The sequence below is a fragment of the Vespula vulgaris genome, chromosome 21, assembly GCF_905475345.1.
Source record: "Vespula vulgaris chromosome 21, iyVesVulg1.1, whole genome shotgun sequence".
Lineage (NCBI taxonomy): Eukaryota > Metazoa > Arthropoda > Insecta > Hymenoptera > Vespidae > Vespula > Vespula vulgaris.
The window spans coordinates 270,454-289,139 of NC_066606.1; the positions used below are offsets into that span (position 1 = coordinate 270,454).

Consider the following 18,686-nt stretch of genomic DNA (forward strand, 5'->3'; position numbering starts at 1 on the left):
CGATAACGTAACGAAATAACGTCGATACTCGTGTCGCGTATTCGTTGCCATGCCCTTACCTCTCGTCGTTTGCCACTTTGGAGAGGCAGCGAGCGTTTGGTACTGCAGGCTGAATATCGATCTGGGCACGTCAGCGCCAATGTATCCGAGAAATGCGAGCGAATCGACGTTACGCGTTACACGCCGACGTAATGACAAGATTAGAAACGAGTTGTGAAGACAGAGAGAGAGAGAGAGAGAGGAAACTTTGCACTTGCCAAAATCGAATCCCTTTTTTCTACATCTTTCATACCTTCCGTTCTCTCTTTTCGCCGACGGAACCAAGAAATAAAAGCGTCGAGAAATTTGTCATTTTTATTATTCGAGTACGTGGCAAACGGGCACGTTGAAAGGTCGATGGATATAAACGTTTTGAAATGACAAATCGTTTCTCGCGATCGCGAAAGGAGAATATTTCGTACGATAAGATCACGTTCGCTTTCGTAAGAACGCAATCCGAGTTATAGGGACCTTTAAGCGAAAACCGTTCGCAGAATTGAGAACCAGGTGTATAATCGTATCGCTGACTCTAGCAGGTGGCCGCGGGCGATGCACACGTTCGCGTTTAAGAATGCATATAAGCGTTCTTTCGGCCTCGATCGTTATCGCGATCGTTCGGTGCTTGGTAGAACGGAAAAAAGAAAGAGTGAGAGTGTGGGAGGGAGGAGGGGGAGGTGGGATGGAAGGACACCGAGAACGGTCGGTCTATCAATTACCTGAAGAGAGAGGATTGTAGACTGCAGATGGACGTCGATGCTCGAGTGTCGCCCAAACATGGCAGGACCTCCTTCGCGATGTACTCTTCGAGAAATTGTAGCGACCTTCCTGTTGCCGTATAATCGCAAAAGACGACTGAAACAAATATATATGCATATACGTATGTACCTGACGCAAACGTCGAAGCGCGGGAGATTTGAGAATGGCGAGAATGGTCGAAATGACGTCACCGAACGATTTTTTTTCGGTACGCACGTCGAAACGGGACAACGAGATTCTCCAACGAAATCGAAAGTTTTTCGATGAGTCCTCGACGATCGTAGCTTCGTGAAAGTATTAATATCGATCCCGCCTACGAATCAACGTCAATCACAACGATCCTCCATTCATGACGGGAGAGGAGAACGTAGTAGCTGTTTCTTTTTTTCGCGTGCCGCAAATCGAATTGCCTTATGCCAGGGGAAAGCCAAGGTAGACGAGGGATAATGACTCGCAGGTGTTTCTTACGAAAGAGCGAGCTCGATTGAAAGCCAACCGCTGCTGTTGTACCAAAGGTACATATGTAGTATATACATATAATAAATTATACGTACACGCGTCGCTAATGTCTCGCAAAACTTTCGACGAATTAAAGAACGCCTTCTCGTAGAATCTATGCTTCGTCGTCCGAGAACGAGAGCCAACTTTCATTTACGAAAAAAAGAACTATTATAACGACGACACGTCGCGTCTAATTAAAAACGAGAAAAATTCGCCGCCTCTTCTCGAAGAAACTTTCGTTCGTATATAAGTAATAATTAATGATAGGATTTCTTCAAAAAATATATATATATATACACGCATACATAATATATCGAACGCGAAATCGTCTTATCGCACGATATCCGATCGATCATAAATCGTTCGCGACATTCATTTTCCGTTCGATCGAAGAGAGAGAGAGAGAGAGAGAGAGGAGAGAAAGAGCGAATCGCACGTGATAAAAGCTAACGACGACGAACGACGTGTCGCACGTTATCGGAAGGCGTACGTCTAACGTCCGTTTTACGTAAGAAGGAAAGATGTTTCTCTTTCGTATACCTTTTAGGGAGCGTCCGCTTTGGATTCGCGATAAAATGTAGCTCGAAGCGCGATAGCGGTAAGATTTTCTATCGCGAATCCCATCGAATGCCGAAGCGTATACACCGAAGCTCGGTGTCCGTTATACGTGCGACTGAAATGCTTTCCAAGATTTACGACCGACGGGAGAACTCCTTCCTTCGAGAGGGCATTCGTCGTGACGCAATTACGCTCGGGCAAAGATACCTCGAGAAATAGGGACGGCGATCCTACTTTTCCGAGGAAAGGAACTTGATCGAGCTAGATCATTACATTTTTCTGTTTCGAGCGGTTCCTGGGCCTCGACGAGTGAAAATTATAAACGTAAAAAAGGCGCGCACGTAAAGAGATCACGAAATATCTTGCACCTCGATAAGTAAATTTACTGAACATTAAGGAGCAAGGAAATATTCAATTCGCAACGGTGCTGAGAAAAGCGTTGGAAACAACGCTCGGAAAAATTCATCGATCTCACGTAGGACAATGCGTTGGACTTTCTCTTCTCGCGAAGAGAATCGCCGTCGCTTTCGCAACGACGAGGATCTTCGTTTCCGTTGGTTCTCGCGAAACGATTCCTGGAGGATCGTTTTGCTTCCTTTTCAATCGTCTAATCGAGCCTAGAGGCGAAGCAACGCTAGTTTGGCCGCAGGCATAGGTCGACCTAAATCCCGAGGGCGACGACGATTGGCCGAGCGACCGTTTGACCTCGAACGACTATCCGCTTCGAAACTGCACCGGAGAAGTTTGCAAGACGCGTACCGATCAACTAGTTCACAAGTGCGGAGCAAGAAGGAACCGAAAACGCTTCGACGAGCAAAAGTTTTCCTTCCGAAGAGCCAGCGTGAAATTCGAAAGTGAAATCGAAAACACGAGTCTTTAAAAGTTTTCAACTGGGAAAAGAAAATGAATAAACGAAAGGAATAAAATTTCGATTTCGAAGATCTTCGGAAAACGTCCTTGGAAAATTATTCCGAGACCGCAAAGAGGAACCCGCGAAATGGGAACTACTCGTATCAACGACAATGCTATTATCGATGCGTTTAATGAGAATTCGTTTTACGTAGGAAAAGGAACGGTTGGCTCCGTGTATCGAACAACGTTGCGAAATAGATGAGAATCACGCCATTCGTTCACGGTATACGACGACACACTAGCGACTGCTTCTTCCGTTGGGCTCGTTTCGCCAGAATCGTTTCGTCCGTCGTTCGGTGAATTAAGGCACGATGACACGAGACCATTACGACGACTCGTTCTAATTACATCGTACGGATATAATGTCTTTCGCAGTATCGACTTTATACGCTCTCCTTATACGCTAATTTCTACCCACGAAGAAAGAGCGAGTTTACGCGCTTTGACGGAATCGAAATTAACAAAAAATAAGAAAGATTATTATTAGTTCGTCGCTAGAACTTTACGTTACTCGATCGTTAAGTCTAGAAAGATTTCTTCTTTAAGCCAATAAACGTCGACTCTCATCGATCGAAAAGTAAAAAAGATATTTGCTTGAATTTAATGAGCTTATCGAGTTTAAAGCGTCGTCGCTTCGCGTCGCGTTCCCTGACGAAAAAAAACAAGTTTCGTCTCTGCCGTCGTCGTGGACTTCGTTCTCGTTGCTGTAGCGTTCCTAAGCCTTATTATTTCCAGTTAGCGTGGCAACACTTTCGATGAGCGCATCGTTCAACGCCGATCGATCGGCCTGGCGCGGTCTTCCGAGCCGAGCCAACGTTAAGATAATTGACTCGTAAAGTCGAAGAAATGCCTTTCGAGATTGCCACTTTACTCTTCTCTTATCTCCTTACCCTCTCTCTCTCTCTCTCTCTCTCTCTCTCTCTATGCCTCTTTTACTATATAGCTTAGCGTCGTTTTTCCGAGTAGACTAGATCGCAAGACGCGGATCGATAAAAATTACTCCAAGAGTAAACGCGTTTGAATGCACGCGCGCAAAAAAAAATCTCACCTTCCAACCTCGAGTAACAATCGAAAGGATAATTGCACCAGGCGTGAACGCGTGTGCCGAGAAATCCAAGAGGATTTCGCAACGACGATGACGCGAATGTTTCTAGATTAAAGGCAAGGCGTCAAGAGAGAGATAGAGAGAGAGAGAGAGAGAGAGAGATATCGATCGATCTATTGATCCGATTAACCGCATCGGAAAAAGCGCATCTTCTTCTTCGAAGCGCGCTTCTAGATTAATTAGTCTCGTCCCTTATAAGGATACCCACTCGTCATAGGCGAGATCGATGAAAGATTCATGCGAATGCAAGTAGGTACCGTTTCTCGAGAAACGAGTGGAAAATCCGGAAAAAAAGAAGAGAGATAAGGGACAAGCGTAAACAGCCAGCCCCGAGGTCAAAGAGACGACTCGATGTTGATCGAACGGTCGCGACCTAGTTTTCAGGTTCGATTATATAGCCTCTTCCCCACCTTCGTCCTACCAGGAATCGGTATTATGGAATTTTCAACTCGTAAAAACACACGTGCGCGCGCACACGCGACCATGGAATGCGTTGTCCTCGACAACGCGACCAACTTCGATGCCTCGTTGAGATTATTCTCGCGCGCGGATATTTCCTTTCTTTCCGCAGAAAAATGTCAACTTCGACTTAACATCGAGAATCGTGATTATCGAAAAGGAAAAAAGAGAGAGAGAGAGAGAGAGAGAGAATATCAACTCGCGCGCTTTATCCGAGACAGGGCGAGACGAAACGCGAGATGAACGGATGCGTCAAAGTTCTTCATCGTGGAAGATATTCTCTCCCGGAGGGAAATCTTTTTGCACGAGAACGCTCCGATTCTTCTTAACAAGCGACGTTGACTTCGATCGAGTTTCCGTTCTATCGCTTCTAATAATTTTAATACGATTCAACGGCTGCGATTATTCTACGTCTCGCGTAGGATATCCGTGAAAGCCGAGTTTCGTCAAATCATCGATCCTTCCGCAAATAAACATGGTGCATAGTCTCGATCACTTTTTACGATAGTCCGAGTCGTAAAACTTTGCGAACGATATATTACATAGCTCCGAGGTATATTCTTTGAAAGAGCTAAGAAATCGATCGTGGTCTAAATTCGTCTCACCTTGGCGATATCGAGTTATCGGCAAATTTTCGACTTTAAGATATATCCAAGTCTAATTATTATCGTAAGTTACAAATTATCGGTGTTATGGAATCGACGAGTAACATTTGTTCGACGTTAAAAGTATCTACGATTTTAGAAAAATTGGTGCGACTGATGTCTCTTGCAGATTTTCGATGCAACAATCGAGCGTCCTTCGAAAGGATACTACGCTCGATCGAGGAACGATCTTTGGTACGGCTGGAGATAAGAGCGTGGACGTTCTTCTCCGCATCGACGAACGGAAGGCGCAGGCGCGCGCCTTCTCCCGTAAGGTGTAAACAACTTACGTAAGTCCGATACGATTATGCGATTGACTATCGTCGAATAAAGGCGAAGCGTACGAGCACAACGACCGAAAAGTTGCTCGTTTCTAGCGAACACTCGCCTTTTTAAAAAACAACGAGCGTGTTCGACGGGCGACGACAGGGCGATAAATAAGACGTAATTGCTACCGTTATTCGCTTCGTCTCGTTTGCCATTGGACGTTACACTCGATAAGAAAGGATCCAATGAGACAGAATTTTGGGACATGACCGGAAATTATTCGCCGGCTCGGTCCTACGCGTATTTAAATTTAGCCGAATACGAGAGAAGAAGGAAACTTGCGATTCGCGTATGACACAGCTCGAGCCTGTGATCCGTAAGATCGTTCAGGGAATAGGTACGTTTAGGGTAGAACGAATGACGTCGTCTTTATCTCGAATGGTTCGTTCGATATGGTTTATCGAAAGGGGTAGATTGCGAGCAAGAAGTCTCACGGGAGAACGATCGCGTTCCCTCTTCTCTCTTTTGCACTCCTCGGTTGTTTCCTACGTGAACGACTAAATAAACAGAGTGATATACGCGGGAGGGTGGAAGCCTTTCGAGAGACCGAGCCTGATACTAAATTTGGAACAAGGCTCATATCCAACGACGTACGTTCGCGCGTGGTACGGGGTGCGACGAGAGTGTGCAAGCAGAGCGACCTAAATACGAAGGGAACGACGAGCGTGGACGATGCCGGGTCACTTCCATGAAGCGGCAGGACCGAAATAGTTCTTCTTTGTTCGCGTGATCGCCGCTTCTGCGAACGTTCTTCCATGTATCGCGAGAAAGTCAGCAGCTTCCTCACGCTAACGATTCTCGCAGCGAGAATGAAAGAGCTGCAGCGGATATCTTTTCCGACGGTCCGTCGATTCTTTGTTCGAACGATCTATCGACTGACTAGCCAATCGCTTTTTTCGTTTTTCTTTTCACGATTCGTTAGCTAATTTTTTTCTTTCGTTACACCGATATTCCGCAACGTTCATTAGCCGCCGTTGCGTCGTCGCAGTCACGACTCGTACGCGTATCGCTTCTGTGAATTATTACATCGTCGCCACCGTCTCACGACGTTGCGATTTGCATGTGACGCGTTCGAACGCCGACCATCGAATAGCGATGGTTCGCGCGTCTCCGATCTAGCCCTTTCTCGCGTCCTTGACCGAGAGAAACAACTACGTCGTGGGACGAATGGGCGGAGAAAAAGTTGGAGAATGCGACCCATTGAAACATATCGTTACAATCGGATGCACATCTCCCAGCTCGCAGAACTGCGAGACGTTGCACGTGGAGTACGCATGTATACGTGTATACGCTAATACGCGCGCGCGTACGCAGGCTCTCGGACCTTGGACTCGTCGCAATTCGCTGCGAGAGGAACGCATTGTTTCCGAGACAGTGTCCCCTTCTTCCAACGTGCGGCAGCTCGTAATCGTAAATCAAACGCCTATGCTAGCGCTCTTCTAGCGTAACCTGTTCGAGGTTGGGTAACGAAAGTTTCTGCGATTGAATCACTGTCACGTCTGCCGAGCACTTAACCCTGGAGCAATGACGCATGAATGAAAATCGCAAAGACTAGAACGTTTGAGCTTGCACTCTCCGCAATTTATATATCGATACGGATTTAGAACGACGATGCTCTTACATCGCCGAGGGAATAATTGACGAGGCTGATGAAATTGACATCCAAGTCGACGTCCGAGTTACTCCGCAAGGTTTAAAAGAAAATTATAGCGAGTCCACGAGTTCGCGCGAACGTTTTAATTATCCAAATGCAAATGCAAGAATCGTCGAGTCCGAGTACCAGATATCGACCTTTCCAACGAAATAGACCGTATTTACCGAGATGACTCATCGTAAAATACAACGGATTCGAGCCGAGTTTACCGTAGCGCTCGTGCAGCCAACACCGATGGCGAAGAAATCGTGCTAGCAACGTAAACTCGATTGGATCGGAGCGTTCGAATCTCGGCTTTGCGAGGTAAGAAGCGCGCGCGTCCTACGCTATTCGCGAGCACCGAACCTACGCGAGAAGAGAACGAAGGAACCTTCCGACGATTACGCCGACGACCAAGACGGCGACATTCGTGGTGGAACGTAGCTTTCTTCGACCGCTCGGTCACGTGTTCCAAGGTGAAATCGTGACGAACAGCCGGCGAACCCGTTTTCTCTACATACGTGCGCCTACGTGTTCGCTCGTTGTCTTTAACGTGTGCGAAGAAACACGCGAATGACGAATCTTTGGCAAAACTTGAGCGAACGGGCCATGGTAACAATGAAAACGCATCCGGTTCTTTTTCTCGCCGAGGAGGGAGAGAGAACGAATCCACTCGTACGCTTCTTTCTTTCTTGAAAGATACTACGAGACTACGATCGATCGGGGGCGTTCGTTCGTTTCAACGAAGGCGAAAAACGATTCTCGAAGAAACGACGACGGCATTAACTTTCGCGGAGGAGTAATTAAAAATGATTTAATTAACCGGCCGTACAATAAAATCCTACGTCCCGTAACGTTGTTATATTTTTATCCGCGGATACATCGCAGGCATGCTGGAAACGATGGCTCGATCGTATCGGAGCGTCCTCGTCTCGACGAGGCTAAACGATCGCGAGTCAAAGCTCAACGAGCGCGCATCAATTTCGAATAAATTTGTCGCTAGGGAAACAAAGGAAGGACCATGAAAACTCGACGACTCGACTCTTCGTGCTAGATGTTATATCGCGTAGTATACGTACGTAGGAAGAAGAGCCGGTGCGTACCAGAATTGCACGGTCTGGCTCGTCCGCTCGTGCTACTCGCGGGCGGCGAAGAGCGTGGACACGCGCGAGCAACCACATTAGGCGTGTGCCGCGTTAGCACGTGGCTCGTTCCGTTCGCAGTTGAATTACGTAAGCTCGAGCCAGCTGAGGACAATGTCAAGGCTGAAAATCGCGCTGCCGTGCACCGTTTCCATCTCTTTCTCTCTTTCTTTCTCTCGCGCGCGCTCTTTCGTTTATACGTCCGTCTTCGACGATAAAGCGAGCGGGGATACGTTGAGCTTCCTCGTCGTTGGCACGGAGTCGACGTCTCGATGGTCATCGTTCTTCGTTCCGATAACGCGAGAAATCCAAAGGACGTCGGTTAAACGATTTCGAGGACAGCGAGAGTCCTTTCCGAAACCGTCAGGCACGCATTCGTGGCAAATCTTTTTTACGATTCCTTTGAAAGACGTACGGGCAGATGCGCTATTACTTCTGGCTCGTGGCTCGTCGACGCGTTAAAGAGATTTCACTGCTAATAGTCTCGACGCAACGCTGATGCTATTACGCGATCGCAAAGACCGGACGTAGGCCGATTTTCGCAGGATTCTAGGTGTCGCCGTTGGCACGGAGTACCGTTAGATGTAATTGCGTAAACGCGGAGGCTTCCTATGTACGCCTACGTCGACGTGCCTGAGGATAACGCGCGAACGTAAGTAGCTCGGCTATAAGACGATTTCTAAGGTCTCCTCGATTCCGTCGTAAGCTCGAAAGCTACTTTTCGAGAGAAAAGGAAGATCTTGCTCTTTGCTCCATCCGTCTTGCTCTTCTCACGACTGTGACCTCGAGGAAAGAAAAAACAAAATAAAAAAGAAAGCAAAAAAAGAAGAAGAAAGAAAGGAGATGGCAAAAAAAAAGGAAGAGACAAAAATTTCTCGCTCGTTCGTCGTTAGAGAACACGTACTACCTGCGCGTACATGTGTTTAATATATCGTTATTTTGTTACATCAACGAGTTCAGGATACGTGCACGTGACAAACCTGTTTGCTCGCGTCAGGAAAGTCTCGAGTATAATTGTAACCTGATGTTCGTGTCACGAGAAATATGCGAATCGTATATCGTCGAACTACATATTATCGCAAAATTTAAAATTTATGTCGCTCTCGTCGAAAGCAAAACGTTCGTATCGAGGATAAACACGATTCTCTTTCCTTCCATCTCCGTCCAGCTCTTTCTCTTTTCTATTCCTTTAGCAGGCCTGCAGCTGTCGCGATCTTATCGGTGTTATTTTTAATGACATCACTCCTCCACGATCGAAGACCGAGAGAACGTATCCTTGAGCTCGGCCGAACGAGCGTACGAGTAAAGAGAGCGTTCTTGTTTTCTTCCATGGTGCCACGGTGTCTGCTAGGAACGTTCTTATCTATCGGTGATTAGCGTTCGCAAAAAAGAAAATCCGCCATCCGACGTAACTCTTTGATCTTACGAGTCCACCGAGAAACGATCGACGCTTGCTCGCGAGGAATCTCGAAGGTCGAATCGATATCGCTGAGAAGCGAAATCCGAGATCGAGTTGGTCGGACTTCTTAATGCGTTCCATTGTTAAATCGATCTTATATAATTCCGTACTTATCCAATATTTTTCGTAACATCGTCGTAGGCTGAAGTATCTACGACTAACCGATATCGGTTATTATTTTACTTTATCGACGCTAAGAAACGTTTCGGAAGAAGTTTGCGGAAGACCGGTGACTCTTGCAAATAGCAAGCGCATTAAGTGCGACGATAAAAGACAAGAATCTATGTTTGCACGCGCTTTACGCGTATGTATTTTCCTTTAACATCTTTTCCATCGCATATTTGTAAGAGGAACAAAGCGTGCTCTTGTTTACGCTCGAGTAAATATCCACCTGCGAGAGAGGAGATTGTTATTTAGAACGGTGGATATTTCCGTCGTAAAGCGTGCGCTACTCCGAACCGAAGGAGACTATTTTCGTTAGGAAAAATTTATCGTTATGGGCGCGACGAAAGTGTATCTATCTCGAAATAATGCAGGTAGATTCGAAGAGGCGAATAGACGATATCACGAACGTGCCTTCTCGCCTTTCTCCTCGTTCTTATCGTTCTTCGTTCTTCGTTCTTCGAAGGATGCAGTAACCGACGACACGGAACGATTCTTAACTAAGTTGCGTTCGATAAACGAAGCGATAAGAATTGCAATCCGGACTACAAAAGTCGGTTCCCCTTTGCGAGCGCGTGCTCGTCTCTGCTCGCAGTTACGTAAATTCAATCTCCGGCTTTCCGCGCGTGCGCGAGAAAGCCAGAAGGGGAGTATGTGTGCGTGTAAGAGATAGGCGAACAAACAAGTCGATTTTACGAGATTACGCGAAAGGAATTTGTCTTCTTTTTACGCCGAAAGCAGAATTCCTGTACGATCCGACGTACTTCTTCTCGTGGACTGAATTTCACGAGTTGGTACCGACCGAACCATTTGTACGAACGACCGTAAGAAATAACTCTAAACAAAGGTTGTAAATAAAGTAAGGTAAACTTATTTGTGCGAGGACGCGTCGTAAACATTGGCGAGCAGAGAAAAAAAAGCACTGTACGATTCTACGTAGTACTATACGCGTAGATGTAAATGCGAGATAAGTTACGAACGCGAGTGTATTTACGCACGAAAACCGAACGATCGTAATCGATTCTCAAAGACTCGCAGCTCGCTTCCGCGTTTCGCGGCGTTCGAGGCGCGAGAAAATGGAGGAATTCGTCCTACAGCGATATCGCAATCGTCGAAAGCGTCGAAGAAAATGGTCGACACTTCGTTCGTCGATGCGTACGCGTGTGGTATAATCTCTACGTACGTATTTATGCACGTCGACGGGTTTGCGAGTACGTAGGAAATACGCGGCCGCTAGCCGAGAGTTACGTAAACTCGATACTTGGAGCGCGCGAAGAAGCGAGCAGCTCGGCCAGCTGACTGACTCGTTCTTCTCTTTGCCTCGAGGCCACTTTCCAGACGAGTCTGAGGAAGGTAACCGATTCTTGGTTGGCGATACGTCGATGATATAATCGATTTCGCGTACGTACTTACCGATCGCGACGATCTAATTAACACCCGAGTCCTTCCCGTTCGCGCTATGAAAAGGGGAAAAAAGAGGAGAGGAGGAAATAGGACGGAAGGAACATCGAGATACGACTTTGGGAAAAACGCCCGATACCCGAGGCTGTCCCAAAGGACTTTGAGCGAAAGATCCAATCCCGTCGGTCGACCCTGAAACTTTCTCTTCTCTTATCGAAAGACTCTAAAGTAGTCGCAAGACGGTCGCTCGAAAAGAAAACTCTTGAGAGAATTCGAGAGGATCGGTTTATCGAGAGTAGGTACCTACTCGTTCGATTCTCTCGCGGGTCGATCATCCCGGACGAAAATAAACGAACACCTAGAATCTTTGCCAACTGTACCCTCGAGAGATTAAGGCCGTTGTCTCCTACACGAGAAACATTCCAACAGCTGTAATTCGGCTAGTCGAGTGGACGAAGAAGAGCAACGCGTCGATGAGAGGCACGACGCCCCTTTGGAATCTCGATTCGTGGAAATACACCGGACGTCGCGACGTCACCGTCGAATTCGAGCCGCAATGATCCTACGCACACGCGTAGACTTTTACGTACGCATTGAGCGCGAAACGCACGCCCGGAGTCACCGATATCGCGGACCAGTTGGCGCAAGGCCGCTAGAATAAATCGCCCAACGGATAGACCGTAGCAGCGATTTCCTTTGTACGCGGACGTCATAAAAAACGGACGATGGTAATTCACTCGAATGCATCGCAACTCGCGAAACTCGATCTAATTGACCCTCGTCGAACGAGCTTTTCCTCGCGTGCGATGTAGAAACGCGTGGATTCGTAGATGCGATTAACGAGAACGAAAAAGAGGGAGGAACGTATCGGAAAAACTATCTATCGCAGCGTCTGCCTAATTAGCACGGAGATTTCGATCTAACGAGGGAGTATCGTGAAGTTTTCGACGGACGACGAGGAAAATCGGTCCTTATGTAAAACCGTTTCTCTCTTTCGTTTCTCACGCGATCCTACCAAAAAATCTATTAGAAACGATCGACGCGTGCATTCGCAAACCTTTTCGAACAATGTCGCGAGTCACGCAACGTAGCTGGAAAATTCCACTTGCAACCATGTTTCAAAACTGATTCGCTCGGAGTTACGAAACATGTCGTTTGCTGCAATAACGACTGAAAGATTATACTCGTTGCGAACGATCGGCCAATTCGGAAGTTTTCTTCGTCGTTCTAGGAATTCTCTTAGAACGAGAAAAGTACTTTGGACGTAGCAAAGAAGAAAATTATCATCGTCTGGCTAGGATATATCGGGGTATAAGAGTAATCGTACGTATTTTACAGAAAATCGAAAAAGAAAAGAATAAACGAGAGTAAAGAGAAAGAAGAAGGAAGCTAACGCGCGCTCGAAACAATACGTGATTTATACGTGAAAGAAACGCAAACAATAGGAAAATATTTTCTCGCGAGTTACAACGAGGGTATCGATTGCGGTAGGTCGAAGCCGACGAGTTCGTGATTATGCGCTAAAAAACAAGATCGTATAATTGGACGCGTTAACGTCGTACGAGCGTCTCTCTCTCTCTCTCTCTCTCTCTCTCTCTCTCTCTCTCTCTCTCTCTCTCTCTCTCTCTCTCTCTCCGTGTTTACAATTATCTTTCTACTTCCGAAGGTACGCTTGCGACGAAAGATATCGGCTAATGCCGCTCGGGCTATCTTTGGCCTCGTTATCGAACACTCTTAATATAGTCGCTATCATTTATTATAAAGTGGAACAGGTCCAAGCAAGGTGTTCATAAAAATATTAAGTCGTGTCCGAGGGAAAACGCTCGGAAGAAGCAAAACAAATTTGATAAACGCGATCGATTAAAAATCGACCGATAAGAAAATATTTCTTACGGATCGTCTATCGCGTGTAACTTACGGGAAAAGCTCGGCAGCGGAGCCGATCCCATGTACGAGGCGTTTTTAATCGAGAACGAAACGAACGTTGGATACGAGTAACGTCGATTGCGTTGGACGCTTTTCCCTGTATATGGATACGAACACAGACTCCGGTTTAATGGCGCAGAGGCGCACGGCATCGTTGGTTTCGATCGTCGGTACGCTTACTTTCTCCAAGGCGACGGCGATAAGAAATACGAATGCGTTCGTCCATCGAGCAGCATCGTGCGAGTTACCCTAGGACGTTTTCCATCGTACGCCGAGGTAGCTGAAATATCAAAGATACTCGATCGCGAGAAGCGCGTGCTCTTTCGAGATCCGCGCCAATTTCCGGTCATTGGACAAGAAGCACGAATCCCTCGGTGTTACGCGTACAGGCGCTATACGATATTAGAAAGTGATCGGGTCTTTTCCGGACGCGAGTTAACTCGTTGGCTGGCCCGGGAGCGCAGCCGGGCGTGCCGAGCCGAGCCGAGCCGATCGATAATCCCGCAAGGAAGAGGATGGGGCTAGGAGCGTGAGCGTGCATACTATCTTTGTGGTCGTTAGTTGGAACGCCCGAAGAGAGTCGAGGGTGGACCGTTAATAGCGGCTTTAAACGCGTCGATGAATAAACATTTATACGAGAATGTTCGCGTTACGCCGATTATTCTTCCCATTCGATCGTTCTCACGTAGGATCGCCTCTTGAAATTTATCGAAACGATAAAACGACGAAAATGGCGGAGAAAGTAGGACCAACCGTTTTCTAGCGGAAAAACGTCGCTTGGCAGACGTTGACGTTCGAAACGGCCCGAAGATTTTGTTTATCGAAGGTCGAACGGTATCGCGTGTTACGAGTCGACGGAGGATCCCTTGTAGAAAAGAAATCGGTAGAGACGAAGCTAAAGAAGCGTACTTGTTTTCGAGAGAGAGAGAGAGAGAGAGAGACGAAAAGAGCGTCGAGTTGGCATACCTCCAGATCGTTGTTTCTCTCCGCGCACGACGGAGAGAAAGGGAAGGAGAAGTTTGTCCATGATCCGGAAGCAGAGGCGGACGAAGAAAATCGATCGGAATAATGGAAAGAGATTGAGCGGGAGGGAAAGGAGTAGCACTCGCGAAGCTACGAACAGTCGTTTCCACGAGGGTACTGTGGGTCGATGTTCGAGGTCACGAATGAGAAGGAAGGATGGATGGACGGATGGATGAACGAATGGATGGATGGGTCGGTCGATCGGAGGAAACCCTAGCATCGTCGTTTCCCGTTAACCGCGTGCTTATAAATCTTTGAGAGACGGCGTGTTAGACCGAGATAAGGAGAGGAAGTGACTGAATTATGACGAGAGATGGAATATCGACGGTGGAAAGGTTTCCAGGTTCGATCTGACGCACGATTCTAACCTAATTTTTCCGAATCGATATCGCGATGGGGAAACTGAAATTTCACTCGCTCGGAGAGAAGATCGATGTCGTTTAGACGGGCGCTTCTATCAATTTACCGTTTGTTTGTCGGCTGATAACGACTGGCGTTAACGACTAGGCGGTTACGTAAGACACTATTGTTGGATAGAATTTATAGAGAGATAATTAGAGAAAAATCGAAGGATAAGGAGAAACGAAAGGAAAAGTTTAGGACGGTGGGAAAAGTCGAGACGACGTTCTCTTCGAGCGTTTGCGAGCAGTGCGAAAGTCGAGACGAGCAATGGCGCGGAATCGGATACGAAATCGCTCGATCGATCCCTCTTCCCGACGATGGGGCAATGGAGCGCGGAAGAAGCGACGGATGGTGTGCGAGAGAGACGGAGAGCGAGCGAGCGCGCGCGCGAGAGAGAGAGAGAGAGAGAGAGAGGGAGAGAGGGACCAGGAGACGAAGAAATAGAGAAAAAGAGAAAAGGAGAGAAGGAGAGAAGGAGAGAGCGGGGCCTTCTTTTATAAACGCAGGCACTCGACGCGCGAGGAATGTGCTTGGCTGGCTCGAATAGGTGTGTAGGTACTACGAAGGCCGCCGCGGCGCTTCGCTCGGCACGATCGTGAAAGTGCATCGTCACAAGGTGCCGGTGCATAATGGCCGTGCAGCTTATTCCACTGTGAGCGCGCATCGATGACTACTGCCGACCGCGAAAAATACCTTTATCCTACGTGCCACCCGCACGTTTCGATACCTTCCGGACCGATGACGCGACGAACGTCGACAATTTTCTATCCGCTAAGAAACGATAACGAGCGTCGGACTTGCGCAATTATTGTCAAGGATTTTGCTTTAAGACTTTCATGGTAATAAACTTGTCAAACACGAGATATCTAATGCGGGGGAAATATACGAAACGCGTTGAAAAGGAGCGTTTTATTTGTTGGTACCTCCTTCGAGAGAGATCGAATTTTTTATTTGCACTATCGAGATTACTAAAAAGATTCTTGTATCGCGAGGCAATATATTTAGAAACACGAAACGTTGCGAGACCACTCGCGTATCGAGCAGAAATATCATTCGATAGTCGTGAAACCGCTTCTACGCGAGCTATTAAAAGCGTAAACATTCATACGTTCGACCTAACTGAAACTCGTGCAAAGAGCCCGATGGCCTTTAAAAGCGGTTTTCCCGATCGAATGGTATCAACCGTGATTGTTTACGTAGAAATATTTGCCTTGGAAGATATTAATCGGATCGGCAAGTTAGATCGATAATCTAATCTCTCGTTTCGGTGCTCATTCATGAAATAGTTTTCGTTAGAGGATTACGCGAGACGTCGTCGAATCGTTCCTTAGAAACGTACGATACCCGCCGCCTATCGTCGACGTTTCCGTCATCCACTGACGCGTTTTCTTTCGCTACGTGCGTCGCAGTTGCTGACGTTTCTTCTAAAAATTTATTTAGGTCAACGTCCATTCACGATTCTCTCTCGGCTGCATCAAGGCCGAATCTATCTGCGAATACTCGTTCTTCCTCTCCTTCGCGTAAGCGAGAAGGAGAGAAAGATTTCGAGGTTTTGATCGTTTGCCTCTTTGGAATCTGGAGTCAGCTCAAAAGCCGATCGCGTTTCGTTCCGTGGAATTCTCGCACGTTGGTGTCGTGAGATAAGGCCGTTCGGCCGTGATCTTTGAGCGACGGAACGCGATCTTGCACGCGAGGAGGCGAAGGGAAAGGGAAGAAAAAAAGAGACGGCTCGAGGGGAAAGAAGGCGCGGCTGTTGAACGTAGGTAAGTACTTACGTCCGAAGAAAAGAGGACGTCGTTTGGACGACGGACATGGATTATTCTCTTTGCGGATGGCAACAAAGAGGAGCGAGCGAGTTGGCTCCTCGTTCGGCCACCCGCCGTTTCCAGGAAGAACGACGGCGCGTATCTTCCATTGAGCCTCTTAAGACCTATTCCCAACGCGGATCTATCGAAACGTGACGTAAGAGATGAGAGAGAGAGAGAGACAGAGAGGGTGCCACCGACATTTCTCGATTGATCCCTTCAAGCGAGTTCAATTCGAATTAGACGCTAGGAAATGGCGAAATACGCAGCCAACTTGGCTTTTACGCATTTCCCGCGAAAAAACAAAGACGAAGAAACGAGAGGCTCGGCTCGCTGAATCAGCTTTTCTCTTTGGAAAATACACACGTACGTGCGTCTCTTTTCGAGTTCGTCTTTCCTACCGTATCAACAAGGAGTTTCATCCGAGTCCGCAGTTTCGTTGCGATAAACGACTCTCTTCCGTCGTAAAAGAACTACTCCGATTCCGCTGATCTACTCCGACTCGTTTTACGTACGTACGTATTTAATTCAATAAATAATTCTTATCCAGTCTAAATATTTGATCGAGTTAAACCGATAACACACAAGACGATGTCGTGCGAAAGGAGGGGCCACGCGTATCGCGTTTAATGAATCTTCCGTCTCTCCCCTCGTCGATTCAAAGTCGACGAGATTGGCCGGAAGCGGGAAAGCTTGCTCGGTGCTTTATCCGTATGTGTATGTAGCTGTATACGTGCTCACGTATACGACTACGTACGTACGTGCGACACGACGACGTACGACCCAAGACAAGACAGACGGTTTTGGGTCACGGACTTTTCGGACTAACGAGCAAATATTTTCGCGCGCGTGTCGGTGCTTTTCACCAAGGAAAGGAGTCGCTCGGTCGGTCGCGCGTTATCGACGATCTTCGACGACGGGTGGATCGAACCGTCCCGACGGGCGAAAACGATGGATACCATGGTAACGCCAGCTCTCCCGTTCTCTCTCTCTCTCTCTCCCCTCTCTCTCTCCCCTCTCTCTCTTTCTCTCTTTCCCTCTTTCGTTCTCGTTTCACTGCCCTCAGCACGATGCCGGCACAAAGCCTGCGACAAAGAAGAGAGAGAAAGAGCGACAAACTTTACGGGGCAAAGTCCTGTCGCTGTAAAAACGAATTTAATTCCAACGCGATTCATACCTATAAGGATGCAAGTTTTTAATTTTATTAAAACGACACCAAACTATGAGTAGAGTATTAAAAATTACGCAATGTAAATATTACAAAGTGGATCGTAAAAAGAAAATTAAGCACAAGTAACTAAAGGAAAGTAGAAATTCGTGTGGTCTTATTTTACAAGAATAAAAGAACGGAAAAAGAGAGAGAGGGAGAGGGAGAGAGAGTAGCCGGAAGCATAAAATCTAGCTTAGATCGAGCAAGGATAGAAATAGAAAGTGTAATCGGGACTGGAGCACGGTAAGCGAGCGTTCTCACGATTGCCTTTCCTTTTTTTCTTTTCTTCTACCTCGGGAAAAAGAAAGAAAAAGGAAACTTTAACCCTTCGATAATAATTCGCGAAACGTCCTCGCGAGAAAGTTTGACTCGCATGATTCATCGCTCGTATGTCCGGTTACGCGCATATTTTTAACCCACTTAGTTGGTTAGGATTTAAATAAAATGTTAAAAAGAAGAAGTCGAGAGAAAAATTGTTGAAGGAGTGGCAAATTTGATATGCGTCGTCTCTCTCTCTCTCTCTCACTCAATATGCAGGCGCACTCGATTCCGCTGCAGGTTAATCGCATTACTTTTGCTCGAGTTTTTCTACTTTCTATGTCTTTTTCATTTGCGCGACTGGTTTCACAGTCCACTTAGAATATTTCGATACATCTATAATAGCTCGTATCTTTAATATACTATGGTAATGAATTCGCTTGAAAATATTAATCAAAGTAGGTGATATTTTTAAATAAAAGACGAGAGAACGGGAAGCATTAGCAAAAAAGGTAATAAATATTTTCGAACGACGCGAGTCACGCGCGACGAGTCGACGGCGTAAAATCAGCTGTCGACGTCGAAAGTCAATCGACTCTCGAACGTTGCTGCTGCCGCTGCTGTTTCTCGTCTGACGTTTAACAAGAATTTACATAGACACTTTAGAACCTGTTCGGCCGTGCAGAACTGCAAGGCGTGATTTAAATAAGCACGCCGTGTTGTCAATACCCTCACGTTCGTCTCTCGTTATATCGCTCTCCGCTACTTGGTTGGGAATAATCGATATCTGGAAGAAGGGCGGTCGAATTCGGGGGTGGAGGAGAACAAAAGCAAATAAAACGGAACTGGCATGTACGTACGTCGTGGCTCGTTCGAACGTATCCGAGCCAAAGCACACCGTCCGAATTTTCGCGATCGGCCAAATTCAATTGTCGAACGTTCCAAAAAATGAAGAGAGAAAAAG

General features: G+C 46.9%; 1 protein-coding gene across 5 annotated transcripts in view; it reads right to left on the reverse strand.

The window, feature by feature from the left end:
* Positions 1-18,686, reverse strand: part of LOC127071244 (uncharacterized) — a 45,208-nt gene that overhangs the window by 7,659 nt on the left and 18,863 nt on the right. For 3 of the 5 annotated variants that reach the window (XM_051010287.1, XM_051010286.1, XM_051010283.1), the window contains exon 2: positions 756-891. In XM_051010287.1, the coding sequence (XP_050866244.1) occupies positions 756-891 (136 nt within the window). Of the gene's footprint in view, positions 1-755; positions 892-8,013; positions 9,521-18,686 lie in introns of those variants that run through there. The other 2 variants (XM_051010284.1, XM_051010285.1) reach the window with 2 other exon arrangements.